The sequence below is a fragment of the Micromys minutus genome, assembly GCF_963924665.1.
Source record: "Micromys minutus genome assembly, chromosome: 13".
NCBI lineage: Eukaryota > Metazoa > Chordata > Mammalia > Rodentia > Muridae > Micromys > Micromys minutus.
The window spans coordinates 5,994,628-6,021,677 of NC_137982.1; the positions used below are offsets into that span (position 1 = coordinate 5,994,628).

At 47.3% G+C, this 27,050-nt stretch overlaps 1 protein-coding gene, 1 long non-coding RNA gene and 1 pseudogene across 5 annotated transcripts in view; 1 reads left to right on the plus strand and 2 right to left on the minus strand.

The window, feature by feature from the left end:
* ODF2 (outer dense fiber of sperm tails 2) overlaps positions 1–24,064 on the plus strand; it is a gene marked incomplete at both ends in the record, with an annotated part of 43,738 nt that extends 19,674 nt beyond the window's left edge. For 2 of the 3 annotated variants that reach the window (XM_080928045.1, XM_080928046.1), the window contains 13 exons: positions 4,855–4,926; positions 6,181–6,252; positions 6,338–6,454; positions 6,770–6,955; positions 7,291–7,400; positions 9,722–9,857; positions 12,344–12,454; positions 12,569–12,673; positions 13,631–13,789; positions 15,140–15,240; positions 17,394–17,556; positions 18,099–18,224; positions 22,965–24,064. In XM_080928045.1, coding sequence (XP_080784171.1) covers positions 4,855–4,926; positions 6,181–6,252; positions 6,338–6,454; positions 6,770–6,955; positions 7,291–7,400; positions 9,722–9,857; positions 12,344–12,454; positions 12,569–12,673; positions 13,631–13,789; positions 15,140–15,240; positions 17,394–17,556; positions 18,099–18,224; positions 22,965–23,156 — 1,650 coding nt within the window. Of the gene's footprint in view, positions 1–4,854; positions 4,927–6,180; positions 6,253–6,337; positions 6,455–6,769; positions 6,956–7,290; positions 7,401–9,721; positions 9,858–12,343; positions 12,455–12,568; positions 12,674–13,630; positions 13,853–15,139; positions 15,241–17,393; positions 17,557–18,098; positions 18,225–22,964 lie in introns of those variants that run through there. The other variant, XM_080928047.1, reaches the window with a different exon arrangement.
* On the minus strand, positions 713–1,098 carry LOC308428748 (small ribosomal subunit protein eS26-like; annotated as a pseudogene). The gene has a single exon. The product of its transcript is annotated as a small ribosomal subunit protein eS26-like (transcript).
* LOC308429302 lies at positions 22,625–26,949 on the minus strand. Its single transcript, XR_013975319.1, has 4 exons — positions 26,869–26,949; positions 24,412–24,477; positions 22,857–23,019; positions 22,625–22,759 (listed from the first exon to the last, which is right to left on the minus strand). It is a non-coding gene; the product is annotated as an uncharacterized lncRNA (long non-coding RNA).
* Positions 26,950–27,050: the final 101 nt, after the last annotated feature.

Sequence of the window (27,050 nt, forward strand, 5' to 3'; positions counted from 1 at the left end):
AGCAGCCAGTGCTCTAACCACTGAGACATCTCTCCAGCCCCTACCCCCAGGCTAGTCTTGAACTCCTGACCACGTGGGCTCTACTACACTCAGCTTTTATTTGGTTTTGGGTTCGAGGCAGGGTCTCATGGGTAGTTTGAAGTATAACCTTCAATTCCAGAACTTTCTGTTTCTGTCTTAAATGCTGGGATGAAAAGCTAAGTCCTTAGTCCTGGTTTTGCTTTGAGTTGGATCTTATTTAGGACTTAGCTCTCTGCATAATGCAGCTCACTCTCAATTTTCTTTTTTGCATCTATGTATGTACATCACATGTATGCCTGGTACCTACAAAGGCCAGGGGAAGGCATTCCAATCTCCTGGACTTGGAGTTTAGGACAGAACCCCATGTGGGCTCTGGGAACCAAACACTTTTTCTCAACAAGTGTGCTTAATGGCCAAGCCATCTTTCCAGTCCCTGACCTTCAATCTTTTTAAAGATTTACTATTTCTGTGTTTGTGTGTGTGTGTGTGTGTGTGTGTGTGTGTGTGTAGGAGCTGCATGTAAGTGGCCAGGGACCTAGGAGCCTCAGAAACTAGAATAAAGTTGTGAGATGCCACGTGGGAGCTGGGAATCAAATTCAGGTCCTCTGGAAGAGCAGCGAATACTCAGGCTCTGAGCCACTTCTCTAGCCCCTGGTTTTTGTTTTTGTTTTTTTTAAGTATAACTTTTGTTTTATTTTCTCAAGGCATTTTTCTTTCCATCCTTATGAAACCACTTTTTAAATCCGGGCTTTGGTGAGGGCTGTGGTGCAGCGCCAGCAGGTCTGAATCGTGCTGGGGGCGTTCGGTCCTTCTGAGCTTCACGAGATCAATTGTTTCCTGACGACCTTGCTGTGAACAGCACAGCTCACACAGTAATGCAGCTTGACGTAGAGCTCGGGAAGCACGTGAGCGTCCAGGATGCTTGCTTCAGACATGTCCCTGATGGCAGCAGCTTCTACAGTGTTCCAAATGACAAACTTATTAATGGTCTTGTTCTTGGGCATGTACTGGGCACAGTTTATGCAGCGAGTTGGCTGCACATGACCGCGGCACATTGTTTCTTCTGGTTTTGGTCATCTTGGAGCCAAGACTCGAAAGCTAGCCCCGGTTTTTAATTTTCACGCCTGTCTTCATAGGTTGTTAGGATTACAGGTGTCTATACCAGGCTTAGTTTTCTCCTTTCATGAGGTAACCTCTTTCATCCCAGAGTCTGTCTTCTACCGGATATGTATGCTCAGCCATACTGAGTTCTCTCTCTCTCTCTTTCTTTTTAAAAATTTATTTATTTTATGTATGTGAGTACACTGTAGCTGTCTTCAGACACACCAGAAGAGGGCATCAGATCCCATTACAGATGGTTGTGAGTCACCACGTGGTTGCTGGGAATTGAACTCAGGACCTCTGGAAGAACAGTCAGTGCTCTTAACCACTGGGCCATCTCTCCAGCCCCACATTGAGTTCTTAACTCACAGAATGCAAGCTCTGTTCTGTGGGGCTCAGTGCCTGCCTCTGGGGCAGGTGCTCAGTGTTTGTCCCCTTTGTAGTGAGAATCCACTTCAAGGCCAGACTGCCCTTTGCAGCAGTGTGGCCTCAGGTTGTAACCTGAGTTGTAAGGTGAGAGAATGCCACCTGGAATCTGTAGGGTTCTCAGGGCAGAGTGTTTTGGAGACTGCATCTGGTGGCAGGAGACTGAATAACGTGTTTGAAGGAAACTGCTTCCTCTTCTCTTGAGGCGCGCGCGCTCATTGTGTGGCCCAGATTGCACTGAATGTCCTGTCCTCCTACACAAGTTCCCCAGGTGCTTAGTGCATCTCTCACCAGTTCCTAGGTCCTTAGCAGATGGCATCAGGGGACCTGGGGAATTAAAAGGAACAAGAGTTTGAGCTTCTGCAAGGGATGCTCTGTCTAGGTGTCAAGAAGCAGACTGTGGGGAGAGGCAGTCACAGAGATGCAACATGTTGGGAACTAGGGCGAGGGGAAGCAGAAAGCCATCATGACCGGCCAGTTTCTAAAGTGCAGAGCCTCCCTGGGACCAGGGAAGAGTAGATTAAAACAGCACACCTGTTGCTGGCTTCCTAGGGCTGGCAAGAGTGGGGAAGTGAGTGCTCAGCTCCTGTGGGAGTCCTGTGAGTTGCTGCACCCCTCTTCCTGGTATCACCTGAGACCACTGTCCATGCCAGCAGTGTCTGCTGCCTCATGTATGCATGTCTAAATTCAAGAACAGTCTCCTTGCCCAGACTGTAGGAGGTGTTAATGTCATGAAAGACTATAAACAGAGCGGCCTGGGAGTTAGCTCAGTGAAAATGTTTGCCATATTAAGTGTGAAGGCATGAATTCAGATGCACACAACCGATGTAGAAGCTGCTGGGGAGGGCTTGTATTTACAACCCACTGGGGAGGCAGAGGTAGAGACAGGAGAATCCTGGTAACTTGACAACCACCTAGCTTGAGTCTCAAGGTAGGAGATGAGGAAAAACATCCAAAGTTGTCCTGATCTCTGCACACATGCAGACCCTGCCCTCACACACATGACTGTGTGCATACATATCCATGTTCATAACCATTGTATGCCAATGTACATGTGCAGAAACATGAGAGACGGGTTTAAATTTCAGTAGAAGTCAGGTGGTAACACGGATTTGGAAGTTTCAGCACTCCGGGGGACAGGGGCAGGAGGATGTAAGGATCTCTGGGTAGGCCAGCCTGCACAGAAAACAGCAAAACTGAATGTAAAGTTAGGGGCTAGAGTGATGACTCAGGTGAGACTCTGTTGCTCTCGTGGGGAACTGGAGCTTGATTCCCACATTCTCCCCAGTCTGTAGTTCCAGCTTGAGGGCGCCAACACCCCCTCTGGCCTCTGGGCAACTGCATACCTGGTATGCACACACATACACATAAATAAAAATAGTTTTTAAAAACCATGGGATACTAAAGACACGGGTAGGTTAAAATGCAGTGGCCAGGCACTCCTCTTGGTGCTTCAGTGCGCGTCCAGCATGTTGTAAGTCCTAAGTTCAGTTCCTAGCACCAGAAAAAGAAAATTAAAGCAGTATCAGGTCAGCAATGGGCTAGAGAGAAAGCACAGTCGATGCTGCCGGGACCAGGGTTTCTTTGTGGAGGTGAGAACGGTGCTGATTGAGTTTTCTGTGAGTTAAATGTCACAGTTGTGGAAAGTTTGATGTTTCATATTTTACCACAGTTCAACGGTGTTCCCAAAAGGCATTAATTTTTTCATTTTCTATTTTTTGCCAGCTTGAGAGAGGAGCATTTGACCAATAAAAACAGCCTGTAATGTAGCTGTTGGGTAGATGATGTGTGTGAACTCAGTAACTGTGTGATAAGAACTGATGGACTCTGCATAAATGATCTATGTGCACCCAGTGCAGTACCATTAAGTGTCAATCACTGTGTTTGACACTTGGATATTAATTGTATGACATTTAAATGTCTCCATAAAGTTTTTATTTAAAAAAAAATGAAGATGGTGCTAGAGAGATTCCAGATAAGAGTACTTGCTGTTCTTGCTGAGGACGTCTGGTTCTCAGTGCCCACATGCTGGATCACAGTCATCTGTAACACCAGCCCCAGGGATCTGATGCCCCCCCTCCTGACTTCCTCAGGAAACAGACACATGTATTCATGTACACAGAACAGTTATACACATAAAATCTACAAAAAAAGGAAAAATCAGAATATAACCATCTGATGCCTTCTGTCCTCTGTAGCCACTACATGCATGTGATGCCCATACACACATGCAGGCAATACATTCTTGAACATAAGAAAATATGAAGGGACAGTAGCAGTGGCTCAGTGAATCAAAGCACATACTGTTCTTGCAGAGGACCTGGGTTCAGTTCTCAGCATCCACACGGTGGTTCACAACCATCCATAACAATGGCTTATCTCATTACTGGGATCTGATGTTCTCTTTTGACGTCTGCGGGCTGCAGACAAGCATTTGGTACATATACCTGTATGCAGGTTAAATAGCTGCACACATTGAGGATGGGGAGTTGGCTTGGTGGGCGAGTCCTGTCCTAGCTGCTCTTCCAGGGCTTCTGGGTTTAGGCCCAGTACAGACATTCTCATAAACCACAAGGGATCTGATGCCCTCTTCTGGCCTCTGTGGACACTGCATACATGTGGTACACAAATGTACAAACAGTTAAAACATCCTTGAACATATGGAGAGTGGTGTTAATTTTTTAAAAAACATTAAAAGTAAAATGAGCCAGGTGAGGTCGCAGTACTTGGGAGGCCAAGGCAAGCAGATCTCTAAGTTCAAGGCTAACCTAGTCTACAGAGTTCCAGGACAGCCAGCACTGCACAGAAGGATCCTGTCTTGAAAAATCAAAAGAAGAGAGGAAAAAGTAAAACGAAACAAAATTTAAATGTAATTCCTAGAAAAGGGTCGGCAAGGCCGACTGTCAAACTTTAGATTGAGATCTGGAAGGTGGTTGTGGGCATGTATATAGACCGTTTATTAACATTCGTGACTTTATGATGAGGCTGGATTGATACATATTTAGTATGGTTAGAAATATAATTTGGAAGGGTTGGAGAAGTGGCTCAGTGGTTAAGAGCACTCACAGCTCTTCCAGAGGTCATGAGCTCAAATCCCTGCAACCACATGGTGGCTCACAAGTGTCTGGTGGGGTCTTCTGGTGTACAGAGTATATATAGACAGAAGTACCCATATACATAAAAGTCTTTAAAAAAGTATGTATGTATGTATGCATGGATATTATCTGGAGAAAGAGAAAGAATCAGTGAGATATAGTACTCTGTATTTATTTAAATCTTGTTTTTTAAATTCTGTACACACCAAAGGATTCTGACAGACTAATGGAGCAACAAGGTACATTACTGAAGCGTCTGGCAGAGGCGGACTCAGAGAAAGCGGTAATCACAGCACCCTGCCCACAGTAGTGAGCTGGGTGTCCAGAGGGCTGGGGGTGGCGAATAGAGAGCAGGTCTGGGGCCCCTGTTCTGGTATTTTCTCTGGATAATGTTTGTGATCTATAAGATGAGTTGACTTGTGTTTTGCTGCCTACTCTCCTAGACTTACCCAGATAGCTGATCACTGGAAGTGAGACTCCAGTGTGAGAGATCATTAGTTCTCTGGCCTGTTAAACCTGAATTTGTTTTTTGGATTCTCAGCAGTCAAAAAGTACACACTGCCAGGTGTGGCAGTGAACGCCTCTAATCTCAGCACTCAGGAGGCAGAGGCAGATGATCTTTAAGTTTCAGGCCACCCTGGTCTACGAAGTGAGTTCTAGGACAACCAGGGATACAGAGTAGAGAGAGAGATCCTGTCTCAAAATGACAAAAAAAAAGAAAAAAAAAAAAAGATAGTACATACCTCTTTTGCTTCACAACCCCCCATTTCAGGATCTTCCCCAAGGCTTGCATATTCCATAGAACTTGAAGCTGTTCAAGATGTTAGCTCATGAGGGCAAGAAACAAATGGGGAAGTCTTGTGGCCAAATAATTTAGGAAGCTGTTGACTGACTTGAACTTAAAGTTCACCCGATTTTGGGAACCACTGGTATTTATTGGCTTTATAATACTCTGAGAGGGAAGGACATAGAGGAAAGGCCATGGTGGCTGACTAGTGACCACTGTGGAAAATACTAATTTGAGTGGGCCTCTCCTCAGCTGCCAGCCCTGGAGTTCTGAGTGCTCTGCTTAATAAACCATCTGTAGTGGGGCAAGAGGAGAAAGGATTTGAGGAAGATGTGCAAGCTGAGGTACTGACGTTGCTGCTGCTAACACTCTATCTAGCCTGGAAGGCGGAGGAGAACTATGATGCAGCTTTTGAAACATCAGCAGCTGGGTGAAGGCTTTGGAGGGTGTAGTCATGTCATAAGCTTTAGTCAAACGTGACTTTTGTAGATTTTAGAACAAAGTGCATTTAAGCCTCAATGTGGATGATGTGTTGTTATTGATAGGCAGGATATTAGGAAGTCTTTGAGATTTGTGCTTTTCCGTATTTTCCAGTCATTGTTACTTTAAAAAACAAAACTGAGGAATATATATTCATTGCTTTTTAAAAAACTAATATGGGTTAAGTGCTTTCTCCATCTGCCAATGGGTTTCTGTGTTGAGTGGTCAGGCCCCTCTGACCAGGGCATACATGACTGTGTTTTCTCCCAGCGCCTGCTGTTACTACTGCAAGACAAGGACAAGGAGGTGGAAGAGCTCCTCCAGGAGATACAATGTGAGAAGGTACTAGCCCAGCGCCTGCATTGGGAGGAGCCCGTGCAGCACGGCTGTGCTCCAGCCGGCTCCAGCAGGTTCTCTGTCTCCCCAGGCTCAAGCAAAGACAGCATCTGAGCTCTCCAAGTCCATGGAGTCCATGCGGGGGCATTTGCAGGCACAGCTGCGCTGCAAAGAGGCTGAGAACAGCCGCCTGTGCATGCAGATCAAGGTGCTTGCTGGCTCCAGGGGTGGTGTAGGGGAGGCGGAGGGGGTGGGAAAGGCAGTCACTCCCTTAGGTTTCTCATGACTTCCTGAGGGAAGTTATTAGTCTCCCATGCTTTCCAGTCTCCCGAGTGCTCTGCTGAGTCACTTGGGTATCTGACAATTTTAAAGACTCTCTCCATTGTCAAAAGAGACCCAGAGGGGCCATGGCTCTTGTCTGTCCCAGGAGTCTGAGTTGTTAGGTTTTTTTCCTTCTCTGCTCTTCTCTGCCATACCACCTTGTAGTCTTCTCTGCCTCTTACCTTTCCCATTCTCCTCCCAGAATTTAGAGCGCAGTGGGAACCAGCACAAGGCGGAAGTAGAGGCCATCATGGAGCAGCTAAAGGAACTGAAGCAAAAGGGAGACCGAGACAAGGAGACCCTGAAGAAGGCCATCCGAGCCCAGAAGGAGCGAGCCGAGAAGAGTGAGGAGTATGCCGAGCACCTACATGTGCAACTAGCCGACAAGGTGACAGGCTGGGCCCTGGCGCTCCTCCCTGAGGACTACTTTATATTGGGGGTGGGTGAGTGAGCTGGAAGGGGTGTGACTGGGGAAAATGTTGATGACTGAAGGGTAGGACTAACCAGCACGTTCATCTTGAGGGAAGGATGGCTCAGGATCTGCCTGCAGGATGCGATGTGATGTTGTGTGCCTTGGGAGCTTTCTGTACCCTTCCCAGTATCCTCTCATCTTGAGAGAGGCAGCAGAGGGAGGGGGCGTGACCTCACTTAGCCCACCTTCCCTCCTCTCAGCCTGAGTGTTGATACCAGGCTGACTGACAAGCTACTGTCCTGTGTTCCCAGGACCTTTATGTCGCTGAAGCTTTATCTACTCTGGAGTCATGGAGGAGCCGTTACAACCAGGTTGTGAAGGACAAAGGAGACCTTGAGTTGGAGATTATCGTCCTAAACGAGTATGTCTTAGTCTTGACGAGAAGATTGAGTGAGGGACAGGCTTGAGGGGCAGGTGAAGGAGCATGGTGCCCTGAGGTCGCAAGGCTCAAGAAGCTCTTGTGGTCTCCTCAGGTTGGAGTTTGTAACTGTGCTAAGATGTGGCAGCCCTATGCTAGACTCTGGCTCTACCTCTGGGCTTCTACTCCTCTAGCATGTGAGAGACCCTGGTCTCCGTCTCCTGAACTGCAAACAACCAATAGTATGCTCAAGGGGAGAAGCTTTCCCATCGCAGGGCCAAGCCTAGCCCTGGTTATGCTTGGTCTGGTCTGCAGCAGGACACGGGGACACAGTTCTTATCCTTCAACATGGAGTCCCAGTGCAGTCTGTTGTCTGCTCAGAGCTTCCTGCCAGCAGGTCAAAGTGATGGCAGGTAGGCAGAGGCAACCAGAGCCTCCCGGGTTGGATGACTTTGACCCTCTTTCTTTGCCACTGGTCACTGACTACCCGACTGTTCTCAGCCTCAGTCATTTGGTCCTTCACTGTGAGAGTGTAGGTGCAACAGCTCCCATATGCTGTGTGCTAGCTCTGGGGATGCGGCTGGAAGAAGACTGTATTACCTGTCCCGAGCTCCGTGCACGCTCCTGGGGCTACAAGATGCTCAGGCTTCTTTGGCCAAGATGTTAGGGCTCACAGGGAGCTTGCAAGCCTCCCATTTGAGGAAAACTTTCCTGGAGGAAGTGTTCGTGTTACATTCAAACCAGTTCTCCATGCACGAGCTGAGCACCTGCCATGTACCGGGTGCTGTTCTTCAGGAAGTACTAATTGGGAGAAGAGAGGAGTGGGAAGGTGTAAGGAGGGTGCATGGAATGGATGAGGGTTAAAGAAGTAACATCCTCAGGAGGGCAGTCTGTACAAAGAATCTATAAGCTTCACCTGTCAATAAGAAAACCTATGTCCAATGAGCTGAGGCAGCAAATAAGTGGTGGACAGCGGCAGGAAGAGAGGATTCTGGGAAATGGTGAGATGTGGAAGAGATTCACCCTGGAGATGAACATAAACCAGCAGGGAGCTGAAGTCAGAGAATAAAGAGGAGATTGACCATGGACTCTGAGGCATGAAGTTAAGGAGAGGTAATTAATGATGTGTAAGAGACAGAATAGTTTGATGAGTTAAATAAGTTACGAGCTAGTCAGGGAATAAGCCAGAACTTATGGCCTAGGTGTTTATTAATAAGTAGTCTCAGAGATGTCATTCTGGGAGCAGGGGCAGGAAAGAGGAAAACCAGATTTATATCCTGCAGGAGTCTGAAGTGGGCTTTAGAGGGTGGGATGCTGCCCACTGGCTGGAGCCAGTCAGAGCTTCACTCTGCTAAATTGCAGCCTCTGAGAACACAGCTGGGGTCATAGCTCAGGGGAACAGTTGGCTAGTATGTGAGAAGCTTGGTTTGCATCCCCTGAGCTGCAAACCCCAAATGATTATAATAATTTTAAGACCTCCAAAAAGCAATGGTGGTGCAGGCCTTTTCTCCTAGCACTAGAGGCAGAGGCAGGTAGATCTCTGAGTCTGAGGCCAGCCTGGTCTACAGGCAAGTTCCAGGTCAGCCAGGGCTACACAGAGAAACCTTTTCTCAAAGAAACAAACAAAAAAAAACCAAAGAAGCACCCCCCCAAAAAAAACTAAAAATTAAAACCTAACCCACCAACCAACCAAACCCCTTGCAGAGCACAATTGTGCACAGGTTGTGGTGGTGTGAAGTTGAGGTGGGTGAGCACCTGAGCCTTGGAACTCGAGAGGCCACAGTCCGTTGACTTGCTGGGTGGTAGCAAGGAAGGGAGAGAGAGCAGGAAGCCGTGTCCACGTGACTCCCTCACTGTCACTGGAGCATAGTCGCTGAGGTTCTTTTGGCTAGCCAGATGTACACACATAGGAACATGGCTGTAGGGACAAAAGCCACATGTGCCCAGTACCTTGGCATGAGGACCACTCAGTAGCCCTTACTGACCAGCAGCCTGGATAATGAGAAAATGATCTCAATGTGTCCTAACACTAAGAAAGAATGAGAGGCCTGTCTGGTGGTGCTGAAAGCTGGAAGGGGTTGACATCAGAATGGACAAACTACAGTCATCCTGGTAAATGGTAGACAACTCCAGAGAAGATGTCAAGGGAAACAGTTTTCAAATACATTATATGGAAATGGAACACTGGTGTGGGGTGGTGGGTTGGCTTCTTGGTGTGGAGACTGGGGAGCAGATAGGCAGCATGAGGTGGAAGTGGTCTTTGGTGGGGGTGGACTCCATCCCTACAAAGATCCAGGAATTGATCCTGTCTGCTGATCTTCCAGCCGGGTGACAGATCTTGTAAACCAACAACAAAGCTTGGAGGAGAAGATGCGGGAGGACCGGGACAGCTTGGTAGAGAGACTGCACCGCCAGACTGCTGAGTATTCTGCATTCAAGCTAGAGAATGAGAGGCTCAAGGTATGGATGCACTGGGAGCTGCGAGGCCAAGGGCAGGCTGGCCTCAGTGGGCGAGGATGAGCCAGGGTTTTTCAGAGGCCTGGGCATGTGCTGATAAGGGAATGTCCTGGTGCCAGGAGTCTGGCTTAGTCTCACTGCTGCCTCACACTAGCTGCAGGGCTGGGGTGGCATCTAGTCAGTTTATTGCTGCAGCTCCCTCTGTGGCGAGATGAATGCTGCCAAGGATGTGGGAACTTGTGAAACACTGCACATGCATTTAGTGAAGGCGTGCAGGACAGAACTGACTTTGCCCCTAACCATGGCTCTCCAGGAGGACTTTGGGTACTTCACACATTCACATTTTTGGCCTTTCAAATGTATGTTGACTTGTTTTGGGTAATAAGGCAAGTGGGCTAAGGTGTAGCTCGCTTGTAGAGTGCTTGACCAGAGGCCTTGAGGCTCTGGCTTTGATCCCTAACCTGCCAAAGAGAAAGAAAGCAAGGTTTGCAGAGAGTCATGCAGGAGTTAAGTTTTGCACAGGATTTGCCCAGAGAAGTATTTGGAGTTGAGGTTCAAGATTGAGAATGATTCTGCCTACCCAGCTATATACTGCTCCCTAAATACTGGATGTGTTGGCTGCCCCACACAAGCAATTTCAGTTTTTGTTGGACAAGACAATTTTAAGAAAGTATGACATGGAAAAGTACACAAATCCTTACATTTTCATAAAGTAAATTTTTCAGTGACTCTGAAAGTTATCCAACCCCTTGTAGAGGCAGCTGCTGACCGCGCCATCACAAGTCCATCTGTGTGGCCATGGACATCACTGACACTGCTAGAGGGTGGCTTTCACTGGCACAGTGTGCAGTGTACTCCACAGCGCTGTAGGTGGGATCTGGGAGCCGGCTCCACCCGTATCTATATAGTTTACTGGTAATGGCATGTGCCTTGTTTCTCTGGTGCTGTGGACATGTCTGGGGTGCATGTAGTTGGTTGTACTTGCAACAGTTGCCAGGTCATCCGTAGTTCAACCACATCAGATGTTAACAAGAGCAAAAGTATTGTACACATTGTTCCCATCTGTGACAGGGCAGGACCAACAGTTGGTCTGTGTCCCCTTGGCAATGTGTGGTACTTCCAGTCTTTACTGATTTGGTGGTATAGTGTCTTTGCTGTACTTCATTTTTAGACACAGTGAAAATAACTTTCAAGGAGCTAGGAGACACACAAGCTGAAGGCTAGCATGGGAGACATATATATATGCCTCCAAAGCCAACACTTAGGGCTTATAGCCTGGTGTATCTGTGCTCAGTATACACCGTAGCCATCGAAAGTGTTGTCTGTGTGCAGAATTATATTCTTTAGGCAGTCAGATATGTTCATAGGAAACGTTTAAAACATCACAGAAGCTGGGGTATCCCTCAGGGGTAGAGGTGTCCTACGGCATCACACACAGGTCTCTTGTCATAGTGAGTGTGTTTGTCCTGATGGTAACAGTCAAGCTCACTCACTTTCTTCACCCAGCTGACGATCCTAAGCTTCCTTTTGCTTCCTCTTGTGCTGTTCCCCATCTCTCTGTGATGCTGAGGTCAGAGGACAGGGCCTTGTGCATGCTAGGCCAGCACTGTACCAAGGCTGTGCTCCAACCTATTCCTCTCTTTAGGTCGGTGTCTTAAGCCTTATCTCTTCTCTTCCTTTCCCTCCCTACCTCTGCCCTCTTATCTATTTATTTATTTTTCCTTAACCTCAAACTTGCAACAGTCCTGCCTCAGCCCATTGAGAACTGGGACTGAACACGAGCCACTACTCACTCTGTGCGTGCGTGCATGCATGCATGTGTAAGTGCATGGGTGCATTCGTGTGTGACTGAGTGTGTATGTGTGTATACAAATGTGCACACATACATATGTGTTCATTCTTATCCTGTTCTCTACTTATCTGCAAAACTAGTTAAGTAGCAGGTAACTATCTGAGAGTGAGAGAGCTATGTGGCCAACTCTTGAGCCTTGGTCATGTGATCCATGTGTTTTATATTCATTTTGTTTGTAACATGCTAGGCAAGTACATTAGCACTTGGCTGCACCGAGCCGTCTTTTCCCTTTAGAGATTATATATTACTTTTGGGATGAGAAATTAATTTGTCATCATCTCCATCCACATTTGGGGGTCACATTCACTCTGGAAGTAGACTGAGGGCTAGGAGGCCCTGCTCTTGAACCATCATTTGCATTGCTCACTAGCGCCCCCTCCTGCTCTTGAACCATCATTTGCATTGCTCACTAGCGCCCCACTCCTGGTCTTGAACCATCATTTTATTGCTCACTAGTGCCCCCTTCCTTAGGCTATCTTTTCCCACAGGCTGAGGGTATGGAGCCCTGGTCTCAAACTTTCATTTGCATTGCTCACTAGCGCCCCCTCCTGCTCTTGAGCATCATTTTATTGCTCACTAGCGCCCCCTCCTGCTCTTGAACCATCATTTTATTGCTCACTAGCACCCCCTTCTTTAGGCTAGCTTTGCCCCTATGGAGGACAAGCTCAACCAGGCTCACTTGGAGGTTCAGCAGCTGAAGGCGTCAGTGAAGAACTACGAGGGTTTGATCGACAACTACAAGAGCCAGGTAAACGCCTTGGGTGGCCTGGGCCCCCTGCTTGTTGGCTCACATCAAGGCCGCTCCGAGAAGATGGGAGGGGGAGGTTCTGCCAAGAGCATCCACTGTGGCTTTGTTCCCTAGGTGATGAAAACAAGACTGGAGGCCGATGAAGTGGCTGCACAGCTAGAGCGCTGCGACAAAGAGAACAAGATGCTTAAAGATGAGATGAACAAAGAGATCGAGGCGGTACTGCCCCTTCCTTGCTCTCCTCCTGCCCTGGGCCCTTTTCCCTGCCTGATTTGGCTCAGAGTAACTGATTTCAGAGAGTTCCCATCCCTATTTTTTTCTGTCTGTTGTCCCTTCTCTGGCTCTTTCTCTATACTATGCTTTCTAGTTCTACTTTTCCTTTGTGGTGTGGAAAAAGCCCCTTTTGCTTGGAGCATCTGTAAATGTGCCTCGTATCTCCTCTGGAAGAATCTTTATCTTCTAGAGCTGTTGGCTGGTTGGTGTGTAGTAAGTGCTTTAAAGATTACCTTGGGAGCAGTCTGAGTCTGGCTCAGCCATGTGTTTCTGGAGTAGCTCACTTCCTGCCTCTGGTCCCAGCCTTAAAGCTTTAGGATGCGGCAAGGCCAGCTGTTTCTAATCCTCCCCGATCTTTGTATCGCCATGGCTGCCTTCCTAGGGCCTTTTCTAGGTTTTAGCTAAGTTTCATCTTCACACCCTTACTGTCCTTTTGTGGCTTTTTAAAATTATCCTTTTTTTTTTTTTTTTTAAATGACTTTATGTATATGAGTCCACCACCAGAAGAGGGCATCTGATCCCATCACAGATGGCTGTGAGCCACCATGTGGTTGCTGGGAATTGAACTCAGGACCTCTGGAAGAGCAGTCAGTACTTTTAACCACTGAAGCCGTCTCTCCAGACCCCTAAATTGTCCTTTTTTATTATTGTTCAAATAAAGTGACTGCAGAGAGCCCTCAGGGCGGTGCTGAGTCCTGGCGGGATTGATACTTGCTGACTAAACAACTGCAAGTAGCAAAGCAGCCCCAGTGTGTCTTGCAAAGATCAGCCGGCTCAGCCCCTGGGAGAGCAGACTGACTCCTGCCAGTGGGACTGGGGCAGGCAGCCCTGCTGTACTCTAGGGGAAGCCCCATACTGTCCTCAGTTGGGATGTTACCAATGGTGGGCTTCTTCCTGCTTCAGGCCCGTCGGCAGTTCCAGTCACAGCTGGCTGACCTACAACAACTGCCTGACATCCTCAAGATAACGGAGGCCAAGCTGGCTGAGTGCCAAGACCAGCTGCAGGGCTATGAGAGGAAGAACATCGACCTCACAGCCATCATTTCAGACCTGCGCAGCCGGGTAAGGGACTGGCAGAAGGGATCCCACGAACTGGCCCGAGCAGGGGCCCGCTTACCGAGATGAGCTGCACGCCCCCCAAGGGAGGACCACTTCCTTTTTCTTGGCTGCCAATTTCTGAAAGGAGTGAGCTATCATCAGTGCTGTGAAATAAAAGTCTGGTGTGCCAAACGCTGCGTGTCGCACAAAGTGATTGTAGCTGTAGACTCGCCACTGCCCGCTATGGCCGTCCACGCTCTGCCTGCTTCTGCCTTGCATATCCCGCCGCCATGCTCCGACCAGCAGCCACAGAGGAGATCCAGCACGTCCGTGGGACCCACTGCTTGTCCATTGTTCCATCTTTCTCAAGCTTTAACTGCTTCTTCTTGTTTTCCACAGATCCACTTATCTGGGATTCTATTCTGACAGACAGAAGCAAGCGGCCCCTTTGTCCAGAACCAGTCTGTCTCTCAGTTACTGGAGCCGTGCCCTGCACTGTCCGAGACATTATTGCACAGCACTCACTTAAGTCTGACTTGGACCTCTCTTACTTCTCTTTAAAGTCTTTTGTTTGTTTTTGTTTTGTTAAAACAGGCTGCCTTGAAATTACTTTGTAGCCAAGGATGATTGTCTAATCCTGCCTCTACCTCCAAAATGCTGGAGTCACATACCACTGTGTCCTGCTCCTCTCCTGGTGTGTGATCATCAGCTTCTGAGCACCCGCCCTGCACCAGCCCGAGTTCCTGTTGTTTCATCCCCAGGAACCTGATGCACTCTATGGGTTCTTCCTCCAGTAACAGCCTGAGACCTAGAGGGGACACGAGAGTCCCTATGTCACAGAGATGTTCAGTATCCACAGGGATTTGAACCCATGGCCTTCAGATTGTTGGATGCCCTTCGGGTCTCTTAAACTCTCACATAACACAGCATTAAGGGTAACTTCTCAGAGCTGCTGGCCTAAAAGAATTCAAACTGAGACCTATTGCCCTGCAGTACTGCCCCATTAAGGGAGATGAAGTCAGTGGTGCCAACGCAATTGGGAAAGCTTTGGGGGTTTGTTGTACGATGTGCTGCTAATATACAGTGTCTGCTACATTCCCAGCGGGGCTTCTGGGGGTCCCTTCTCATCAGGAACCAGTATCAGTTTGGTTCTTCAGCATTTAACCTGTGTTCTCCCAGTGTGGGAGGTGGAGAGGGTCTGCCCCAGCCCTGTTCTGTTCTCTCTTCCAGGTTGGTTGAGTATGGGACACCTGCTGAGGGCAGGCTACCTCTTTCCTGAGTGTGGATGCCGGCACAGGAGAGCGGGAAATCCCTTCATTACTCGCCTTTATGGGAAATGCCTTCATAAACCAGTCTGCGTTCCTGTCATTTTAGATCGAACATCAGGGGGACAAGCTGGAGATGACGAGAGAGAAACATCAGGCTTCCCAGAAGGAAAATAAACAACTGAGTCAGAAGGTGGATGAACTGGAGAGGTTAGAGGCACTTGGTCCCATGTCTGTCCTCTTCCTAGGACCTGAGACTTTCTGCCGCTTAGCTGCTTTGTGCTTAGTGTGCCGAAGTATTTGAGGGACTCAAGGTCCTGGAAGGTACTAGGCAGGACTCAGAGGAAGAGCTGCTTGCGTTTCAGTGGTAAGCCTTGTTGACGAGAGGAGGGGGGTATCAGCCTGGAGAGATGCTGTGTGACCGTATGATCTTCTGGTGGGTGCCGTTGTCTCAAAGATGCCCTTAGGTCAAGCAGAGCAGCAGGCGTGCTTTGAGTGAAGCAGGCAGAACACCAGTGTGCTGCTGACCAGCGTTCCTCCAACCTCCCTCATCTCTTCCTTATAGACTGTTAAAAGCAGGTGTGGGTGAGGCTTATAGCACTTGGCATCGGAAGCCCTGGCCTTGGGTCCTTTTCAGACACTTAACCTCCCTAGTGACCTTGGGTAGATCCTTGAACTCTTCTGGACCTGTTTCCTAGTCAGAGGAAGGATCAGTGTAAGACTGGTGTACCAGCTGACAGAGACACAGCAGTTCTAAGTAAGGGCTCATAAAGGGTCTAATTCCTTACTTACAAGCTGCTTGTATATGTTTGCCAGCTGGTACTGTAAAGATACACTTTATTTTTTAATTGTGTCTGTTTGTGAGTGTCTGGGAGTATGCACATGTGAATACAGATGCCCACAGAGGCTCAGAGCCACAGCGGGCCGTGAGCCACCTGATGTGAGTGCTGGGACCTGAACTTGGGGACTTTGCAAGGGCGGTATGTGCTCTTAACCATCAAGCCATCTCTCTAGCTCCTGTCTTTTTTAAACCTATTTTTATTAATATATATTTGTACCCAGAATGGGCAACTGCATGGGTGGAAGTCAGAGGACAACTTGCGGGACTCAGTTCTCTTCTTCCATCATGTGGGTCCTGGGGATTGAACTCATGATGCTTTTCAGTAAGTTCCTTAACCACTGAGGCAGATTTCCCCTCTTTGAGTCAGAGTGTAAGTTTGTGGCCTGCAACTCTGCTTGCCTTAGCCACCTGAGTACTGAGATCATAGGTGTCTATGAGGAAACCAGGCTCAGGTAGTGATGTAACTTGCCCAGATGCCCACAGCTGGTTCCTACCAACGATGTTCCTTACACTGGGAACTCTTTTTCCAGAACCATGTGAGCATCTGGAAGCAGAGGACTGGCATCCTAGAGTTGTGGCACACCACTAGTTCCAGTACTTACGAGAGACCAAGGCAGGAGGATTGCTGCCAGCTAGAGGCCAGCCTGGGCTGTGTTGTAAGACCCTGTCTTGAGGAGAGATGATGGCTCAGCAGTTAAGAGCACTGACTGCTTCTTCCAGAGGTCTTGAGTTCAAATCCCAGCAACCACATGGTGGCTCACAACCATCTGTAATGAGATCTGACACCCTCTTCTGGTGTGTCTGAAGACAGAAACAGTGTACTCACATAAAATAAATAAATCTTTAAAAAAAGAAAAAAAAGTCGTAGGACTAAGGGTCTTAGGGTCTTAATTGCCCTAAAGTTTAGGACAGCCTGCAGTGGGGCTGAACAGATGGCCACCTGTGTCAACCTCTGCTCTGCCAAACTGACCACAAAGGTTGCTAGGTTCCACAAGACCTGCAGTGTTCCTTAAAGATGACAGTGTTTTGGAAGAGCAAGAGAGGTAGTGTGTAAAGTAGGGTAGCCACTGCTGTTTTGTGTCTGTCACATAAGCTTGCTGTGTGGCTCAGCTGAAGTCTCTTTGCTCAACTGGGCGTTGGGAACAGACCTGCCAGGTGTGCTGCTCTCAGACCTGTTGTCCCATTTTTCTTGGGCTCTGCTCCCTTGTTCTTGGAATGGCTGATGATGGCAGGCCCTTTGTGAGCCGCAGGTTGCTGTTCTCTGTGTGACTGTGCAGGGGGCACCGTGTACGCTCAGCTGCACTTGCTGTCCTTCCCGCTCTCCCATATTCTGGGACCCACTGGTGCAGTTGCATGGCCCAGCAGCCACCTTGCTGATCTGAGAACGCTTTCTGCTTCTTCCTGTGGCTCCCTGGAGATTCTTCAGGTGACAAGATTCCTAGTTCAGGGGAGGCAGAAGCCCCCTGGCAGTGGATCAAGGCAGGTAGGTCATTGCAGGGTCTAATGGAGTGCTCTCACCTAGGAAACTGGAGGCCACCAGCACCCAGAATGTCGAGTTCCTACAGGTGATTGCCAAGAGGGAGGAGGCAATCCACCAGGCCCAGCTGCGGCTGGAGGAGAAAACGAGGGAGTGCGGGTCCTTGGCAAGGCAGTTGGAGAGCGCCATTGAGGATGCCAGGCGGCAGGTCAGACACTGTACTGCTCATTTGCTCTGTGTGTGATTTGTTGGCCTAGTCTCCCATCTGAAGAATGGGTGCAGTAGGGTCCTCCTGAGTGTGTGGTGAGGATGAACCTACTGTGTGTTGTAGAGGACTGGCCCTTTGCACTGTTGCTCTTGTGGCTTTTCACATTATGGAGTGCTGGGGAAGGTCAGGCATAGGTGGATGGAAAGCTTCCCTCAGGGCTACAGACATGGCTAACAGCAGTGGCTGCTTCCCAACACCCACGTGGCAGCTCACAACTGTTTGCAACTCCAGTTCTGAGGGATTTGACACCTACACAGATAGACAGGCAGGCAAAACACCAAAAATCATAAAGAGAGGGGGAGAGAGAGAGAGAGAGAGAGAGAGAGAGAGAGAGAGAGAGAGAGACTCCCTGTAGTTGCTTCTGCTCCAAGACTCCACAATATTTTACATACTGATGTGCCAGTGGGCTGTGACTGGTCAGTGGGCGTGGCCAGCTATCTCTCTGCCAGGTCAGCTAACCCTACCTTGTACTTTGTGTGTAGGTGGAGCAAACCAAGGAACAGGCGCTCTCCAAGGAACGAGCAGCCCAGAGCAAAATCCTGGACCTTGAGACCCAGCTTAGCAGGACCAAGACAGAACTTGGCCAGCTGCGGCGGACCCGTGATGATGTGAGTTGGGCCAGTGGGTAGGGCGTCCTCGGCTGCAGGTATACTGTCTGCTAGTGTTTTCATGAGTCTAACATAGGCTATCATCCCCAGTCACCTTACTGTCCTTTAAGGATATTCTGGTTAGACCACCTCCCTGTTTTTGGTACTAGGGATTGAACACAGGGCCGTGCCTGCTAGGCAAGCTGCTACCACTGAGCTATGGCTCCTGTTCCATCACTTCTTGAAGTCAGAGTTACAGATGCCACTTATACTCGTAAACACTGATTACATAGCTTAACAGATTTTAGTGTATCCATAGATTTGTGAGATTAGCAAATTGCTTTCAGGGTTCAAATGGTGGGGTAGAGGCTGTCTCCATGTGAGTGTGTGAGACAGAGTCAAAGTAAGCAAAAGCAATTCTTACTCCAAAGTAAGGAAGAGCTTTGGAAAATCACGGTGATGTAAGAGAGCCTGAGAAGTGTAGAGGAAGAGGGCACCTCCCTCAGCAGACAGACCAGCACCAGCTCTCTCTGGTGCAGAGAGGAAGCTAAAGCCACTCACTTGCTGGTCTGTGTCTCACTGTCTCGTGATGCTAGGGGCTGAGCCTTCAAGAGTAGGCCGTCCAATAAGAAGACTCCCAAATGGAGCCTGGAAAGCTGGCTCAGCAGTTGTGGGCACTGATTGCTTTTGGGTAAGACCTGGGTTTTGTTCCCAGCACCCATGTGGCAGCTCAGTCTGTAATACAAGTTCCCAGGGTATCCAATAGCGTCTTTTGTCACATTGGTTAAAGGCACTGCTGTTTGGTTATAAGGACTGGGGTTTGTATCCCAGCATTCACATAATAAGCCAGGCATTCTACAAACTCTGTGACTCTAGTCCTGAGGGATCTGCTGCCCTTGTTTCCCTCTGTGCATTTATGCAAAAATAAGATAAAACTAGTGTGCTCATCCTGAAGCATGAACTCAGAGACATGCCTGAGTTTGGGGATATGGCTGGTGAAGTTCTCAAAAGTAAAAAGAATGAGTGATCTGAGATCGGAGAGCAGCCATAAGATGAAGTGAGTATAGAATCTGGGAAATATGGACAAGAAAGCAACAAGGATGGAAAATTCAGAAAAGACATTGTGATGATGGGAAAACCAGAGATGTTGGAAGTGACCGGATGTCTTAGAGAACAGGTGAAAGCACCAACAAAGACCAAACCAAGCCTATGAAAGGAGCTGAGGATTGGAGCAGGACGTGGCTAACAAAGGCGTGTTCGGACACGAGCATAGAGAAACAAGCCTGCATGCTGGCTCATGGCTTTAATTCCCCCAGCTTGGGAGGCAGCAGCAGGTGGATGTCTGAATTAGATGCCAACCTGGCCTAGGGCAGCCAGAGTGATCCTATCTCAAAAAACCAACCAAACAAACAAACAAACAAAACCCAAACATGACCATAGTATCAGGGAATTCTGGGATACCATCAAGAGACCATACCTAAGAACTGGAACCCTGAAGGCAGGGTGTGGTGGCATATGCCTTTCATCCCAACACTTACAAGGAAGAGGAAAAGAATAAATAAATAAATAGTGAATGAATGAATGAATGAATAGAAGAAGAAAAGAAGAAGACAGATCTGTGAGTTTGATGCCACCCTGGTCTACAGGGCAAATTTCAGAACAGCCAGGGTAGCACAGAGAAACCCTTACTCTAAAAATAAAAACCAAGATGGAACAATGATACATGTGCCAAGTGTTGGGGTTTCCAGACATCTGCTAGCACAGGTCAGGGGTGTCCTGAGGAAATAACAGAGGCTGCTTTTTACATCCTACTCCCAAGTCTGGGAATAGCTCAGTCGGTAGAGTGCTTGCCTACAATGACAAAGCTTCAAGAGAAGATGGCTCAGCTCTTAAGAGCCATGGCATCTGCATTACCACCCAGCTCACAACTGTCCCCAGCTCTAGGGTGTTCAGTGCCCTCTTGTGAGTCCAAGGGCACCAGACACACATGATGCACAGACACACATACAGACACACATACAGACAAAACACATAGAATAAAATAAATACAGAAATAGAAACAGGAGAATCAAAAGTTCTACTTTTGACTTAAAAAAAAAACTAGTAATTATCAAACTACCTTTTTAAAAAGATTAATGTTATGTGAGTACACTGTTGCTGTCTTCAGACACACCAGAAGAGGGCATTGGATCCCATTTTAGATGATCATAAGCCACCATATTGAACTCAGAACCTCTGGAAGAACAGTCAGTGTTCTTAACTGCTGAGCCAACTTTCCAGCCCTCTACTTTTGACTCTTACGGTACAGGTACAGAAGACCCTGTCACTTAAAATGTCAGGCATGGTAGCATATGCCTTCAATCCCAGCACTTGGGAGGCAGAGCCAGGCAAATCTCTAAACTCGAGGGCAGCCAGGACTAGACAGTGAGACCTTTTTTTTTTTTTTTTTTTTTTTTAAGATTTATTTATTATATTTAAGTATATTGTCTTCAGACACACCAGAAAAGGGCATCAGATCCCATTACAGATGGTTGTGAGCCACCATGTGGTTGCTGGGATTTGAACTCAGGACCTCTGGAAGAGCAGTCAGTGCTCTTAACCACTGAGCCATCTTTTCAGCCCCGAGCCCTTATTTCAAAAAAAATCAATCAAGTCTCCCAAAAAAACAAAGGCTCAGATGAATTCACTGTTGAACTCTGCTAAACATTTCTTTTTTTAAGAGAGATTCTTTTTGTGTAGCTCTAGGTGTCTTGGAGCTCTCTAAATCAGGCTGGCCTTGAACTTACAGATTTTCTGCCTATACCACTACATCTAGCCTTTCGTTTTTAAAGAACATGGACATTTCTGAAACTGTCCGTAGACTGCAAAAAAAAAAAAAAAAAATAGAATGACTTGGCACATAAAACAAAGCAACAGGATATAAGGTCAAATCAACATACACTACTAATCGGGCTCTACAAATCCTGCATTATCCTGATACCAGAGCACACGAGGACACGGTGACAGACAACTGTCAACCATTTCTCTGATGAAAATAGATGCTAAAGTCTTGCAGATTCTTAGGAGAGGTTAGTACACAGTCAAAACTGTGACCGAGTTGGTCTCATTGCATTGATGTGAGTTCAGTTCAGCACATGCCCATCAGTGACCACAACTGTGTATACATAGACCTAAGGACAAGTCACACGATCATGCTCCCTCAGAAAAAGCTCTTCAGCATCCCTTCATGATGAAGGCATGAAGAATGACGCAAACTTGTAATAGAAGGTACATACCTCTACAAAATAAAGGGGTTTTTGTTTCATTTTGCTTTTTTGTTTTTGTTTTTGTTTGTTCTTCAAAGTGGAGTCTCTCTGTGTTTCCCTGGCCATCCTGGAATTCACTGTGTACATTAGGCTGGTCTCAAACTTCCCAACATGCGAATCAAAGGCTGTGCCATCACCCCCAGCTATAGAAGTTTGTTTAGGTTTATTTTGTTGTTTTTTCACTTATAGTTGATATTGTCCTAAGTGGGAAGAAAAAGAAGTATTTCCTCAGTTTAGTTTGTTTTTAAAACAGTGTCTCACTGTTTCCCTGGATGGTCTGGAACTCATAGACTAGGGTGGCCACAAACCCATATTTTTTGGATTGCCTCCTGAGTGTGGGGATTAGTGATGTGCTCAATAGAGTGTCTACAGTGAAGAAATGGCTAAATGGGTAAAGTGCTCACCAGAGTTTGATCTTCAGAACCCTTACGGAGAAAAGGGAAAACCACACACACAAATATGTGTAAAACAATGTTTAAAGAAAACAACTGGGGCTAACCTCAGTTGATAGAGTCCTGACTTGTACCTTTGAATCCCTGGGTTCAATCAGTATTTCAGAACCACACGGTAGCATGCTTGTGACCTCAGCATGGCAGAGGGTCCCACAGCTCCACATCATTCTCAACTACAGAGCAAATTTGAGGCCAGCCTGGGCTATATAAATCCACGCCTAACGTGTAAACAAATGACAGCATGTGTTGTTGAGGATGCTGGAGGAGAGCAGCCCTTCAGCCCTCCCTTTGCTGATGGGAGCAGTGCCAAGCTTAGCTCTAGTCCCAGGCTGCTTGTGTAGCCCTGGCTGTACTGTGACTCGCTCTGCACACCAGGCTGGCCTTGAACTTAGAGAGATCAAGTTACTCTTTCTTGGTGTGTGTGTGTGTGTGTGTGTGTGTGTGTGTGTGTTGTTTCTCTGTGGATGCTAGAAGAAAGCATCTGGTTCTTTGGAATCACCTGTAACTGCATGGTGAGACTCCCTGTCAAATCATAAAATAAAAACACACTCAGCCAGGTATGTTGACTCAGTGTATGTTGCCATAATAACAGCACTCAGGAGGTTAAGTAGGAAAACTGTAGCTAGTTCAAGGCCATGTACTGAATCATCCGGACAGCTTGCTGAGGCCTTGGCTCAAAACAGGAAAACAGCTGGTTGGTGGTTGTGTATGCCTTTAATCCCAGCACTTCAGAGGCAGAGGGAAGATATCTGGAAACTTTGAGGCCAGCTTGATCTATAGAATGAGTTCTGGGACAGGACTACAACAGAGAAACAACAACAGTAAAAAACACAGAAAACTAAAACAAGCAACTATCTCCCCCCACCCCCAACCAAGGGGAATAAAACCCATCTCACCTGCAGGCCCCGTGTGCCTCTCCCAGTGCCCTAGAAGTGGATGCCTTTGTCTCTGATTGCCCATTGCTGCCTTCTTATTCTTGGCCCCTGTTCTCTTCCTTCTGTTAGGCGGATCGTAGATACCAGAGCAGGCTGCAGGATCTGAAAGACCGCCTGGAGCAGTCTGAGAGCACCAACCGAAGCATGCAGAATTATGTTCAATTCCTCAAGTCCTCTTATGCAAATGTGTTTGGGGATGGCCCCTATACATCCTCCTACCTGACGAGCTCACCCATCCGCTCCCGGTCCCCCCCTGTCTGAGGCCACCCTGTCCAGACAATTGTGGAGTTACGAAACCATAGCTGGGAAGCCCACTGGTTTTCAAATGTGCTCAGGGTCTGCTCCTCAGCTAATGCCAGGAGAGTCCCCAGAGCAGCCAGGGATGAATGAGGAAGAATCTGGTTCTCTCCTGATCTGGGAACCTGGTGGAATTCTCTAATGACCTTCACAGCCTTACATTTGCTACATTAGGTACTGGATTTTTAAATCCTGCAACTTTACAGAGTGTGCTTCCTTTCCTCAGGGAATGTTGGTTTGTACAGACTGTTCCCTGCAGACTCCTTCCCGCCCTTCTCTTTCGAGGCATCTCTGCCTTGAGTATCTTTGAGCTGAAGTTGCAGCACTCCTTCTCCAACTGTGAATGCCTACATTGCTTTTTCTTTACTTTTTATTTATTTTTTTATTTTATTTTTTAACAAAAATAAACTATTTGTATTGAGAAATAGTGAAAACAGGTAAATTAGTAACTGAGTGAACCTGTGCTTTTATCAGCATAAAATACAACGGACGCAGAGAGATTCGTCAGGGCTCATGGGGTAAGATGTCCACAGCTCCCTAGAGCAGATGGACTCACAATCAGTTGTTGGCACACAGACCTGGCAAATGTGCTTGTGACCATGTGTTCTGGTTTCACAGTTCTGGTAACTAACTCAGCCTCTCACTGCAAGAAAAATACACAGAAGTGTCATTCTTGCACAGGGGCCATGGTGATCTGTATTGTTCCAGCTTTAGTGGATATGCTGCTGAACAGGAGTCTGCCTTTCTCTTGGTGGGCAGGGCAGGATGCAGTGTTTTCCGAGGTGCTAATGGAAACCTTCCATGTCTGTGTTTCCTACAGCCCACTGGTCCCTAAACACTTCACAGACTCGGCCATCTGGCCTGACCATCGGAATTCCTATCTCATTGCTTTTCATTTCTCTTTGTATCTTTGGGATTCATTATTTTTGAAATTTTTGTGTGGTTTTATAGGAAATAAAGTTTTTATAACAGTTATGTCCGACTCCTCTGATTTCCCTTAATTCCTGCTCCTTATTTTAACAATGGTAAAGATGAGTGAGGTGGCACACACCTGTCATAATCACTTGGGAGGTGGAGGCAGGAGGATCATTTCAGTGTTATCCACAGCTACAGTTATTGAGGCCAGCCTGGGCTACATGAGAGCACGTCTGAATAAAAACACATGATTTTTAAATGACAGTAAAATCGGTGTGAAAGTGCTAGTGTGTGAATTACCAACCTTTCGTTTCATTGTGGATCAGATAGGCAGCAGCTCCTTTGGTTTCGGAAGATAAGCACCTGACGTCTGAAGACAAGAAGTTCGTTCAGGCCTCACTGCTTAGGGTTTGGGGAAAATCACTTAACAGGATAAGTGTGGGGTATGCCTATGTCTTATGTGTTAAATGCTACCTGCTTTGTGGGAGATAAGATTTGGGGCCATTTTTATCTTGTCCTGTGTTGAATGAGTGTCATAGAGCACATCATTAGAATGCACACGTGTATAAGATCCTAGGGTTTCATTTTTCTTTTCCTTTGCTTTAAATTGGATTTGTGTACTATTTTATGTGTGGGTGGCCTGCAATGTGTGTGCTGTGTAACAACATATGTGTATGTTCTTGGTGCTCTCTGAAGCTGGAAGAGGGCATCAGAATCCCAGGTATTCGAGTTGTAGATGGTCGAGGACCACCATAAGTGCCGGGAATTGAACCCATGTTCTCAGTAAGAGCTGAGAACTCTTGGACGCTCCACTACTGACCCAAGTCATCTCTCCAGCCTCAAGACCCTAGGTTTGATCTACAGTACCCATCCACCATCACAGCCAAAAGCCACCAGTGAGTAAAAGCAAAGCTTGCTCTTCAGAGGGGTCACTTTCTTTTAGCTAGCATTAGCCTGACTTCTGGCCTTGAGTCTTCTCTTGCTTTCTTATTCCTGTGATAAAACATCATGACCGAGGAAATTTTTAAAAGAAACTTAATTTGTCTTATTGTTTCAGAGGGTTAGAGTTCATAATTGTGGACCACATAGCACAGAGCTCATGTCTAGATCCACATTGGGAGGCATCGAAGGAGCACCAGGAATTGAGTCCTTTGAAACCCCCAAGCCTGCACCAATGAACACCTCCACTAGTAAAGACGAAACTAGTGTTTCCTAAGCAGTTTCAACACCTGGGGACCATATAGTCAAATACATGAGCCCATAGGGGCCGTTCCCATTCAAATAACTAGCATCTCGGCCACACTAACCCAATTCCAAAATTCCAAAGATTGGGGCTGGATAGAGTTCAGTGATTACTGGTTATGTGAGGTGGAGCACCCACCCAGGAGGCAGAGGAAAGAAACTTGAATTTCTCCATGTGGGCTGGAGAAATGCAGTTAGTTAGTGCTTACGGGGGCTGGAGAGATGGGTCAGTGGTTAAGGAACTTCTAGAGGTGCTGAGTTCAAATTCCAGCAACCACATGATGGCTCACAACCATCTGTAATGAGATCTGATGCCCTCTTCTGGTGTGTCTGAAAACAGCTTACTGTTCTTGCCAGTTGCTGACAACCATCAGCAATTCAATCCAGCTCCTTTGAGATTCAATTCCTCTGGCCTTAGAAAACATCTACGGTCACATGCACATTTACATACATGTTGAAAACAAATAGACCTTTTCCTTAGAGACAGGGTTCTACTATATAGCTCTGGGTGCCTGTATCTCATGCAGTTCAGCCTGGTCTTCAACTCAGATCTCCTGCCTCTGCCTGCCATGTGCTGAGATTGAAGGCATTCATTACCATGCCCTGACTCCTAAAGTTGTCAGACTTAGACCACATGCATGTGTGCACATGTAAGCAATTCCTATTTCATTTTCCAAACTAGTGTAGTAAAGACCTCTGCACCACAGTGTTGAGCTGTATAACTGTTTTGATGGAAGTAACTTGGAGTTCATTCCTGGGAATTGTTTTCTCTAGCCAGGCCTTTTCCTGGCTGGCCTGGAACTCAGTAGACCAGGCTGTCCTTGAATTTAAGACATCTGCCTGCTTCTTCCTCCCGAGTGCTGAGATTAAAGTTGTATAGCACTACACCTGTATCATTCCTGGGACTCTTAGATTACTAAGGTTTGTAAAATATTTTAGTAGAAGTCCAAAGATTTTTTTAGAAACCAAAACAAAAAAAAGTATGTCTGTGTGGCACATGCATGTGTAGTGTAAGAGTCCACAAAGAAGGCAATAGATCCATCAGAGCTGGAGTTACGGTTGTGAGATGTCACGTGGGTGTGGGAAAACAAACCACGTTCCCCCACAAGAATAGTAAGGGCTGTTAACGCCTGAACCATCTCTCCAGGAAAAATACTGCTTGTCCTCTAGAGGTTCTTACCCCTCTGAAACTGCTGTCACGGACTCATGAGCAGTAGACGGGTCCAAAAGTGCAGAGCATCGTCTGGGCAATTGTAACTGCAACAAATTACACTGAGATTCACCCATATGGGCTGGAGAGATGGTTCAACTTTAAGAGCACTGACTGCTCTTCCAGAGGTTCTGAGTTCAATCCCCAGCAACCACATGGTGAGTCACAACCATCTGTCATGGGATCTGATGCCCTCTTTGGTGTGTCTGAAGACAGCTACAGAGTATATATATATATGTGTGTGTGTGTGTGTGTGTGTATAGTGTGTATATATAAAATAAATATTTAAAATATAAAAGATTCACCCACGTAAGGTCACTAGAACTTGGCCTTAATTCCACATTCTTGCTCGAGCCAAGCGGAGGCGCTCACGAGTGGGCGGGGCGCTGCTGACGGGCGGTGTCTGCGACCGTTACGGACGAGGCTGCGCCGGATATGGGGCGGACACCCCGGAAGCGGAAGGCGGCGCCTCCTCGGCGGCGGATTCGAGG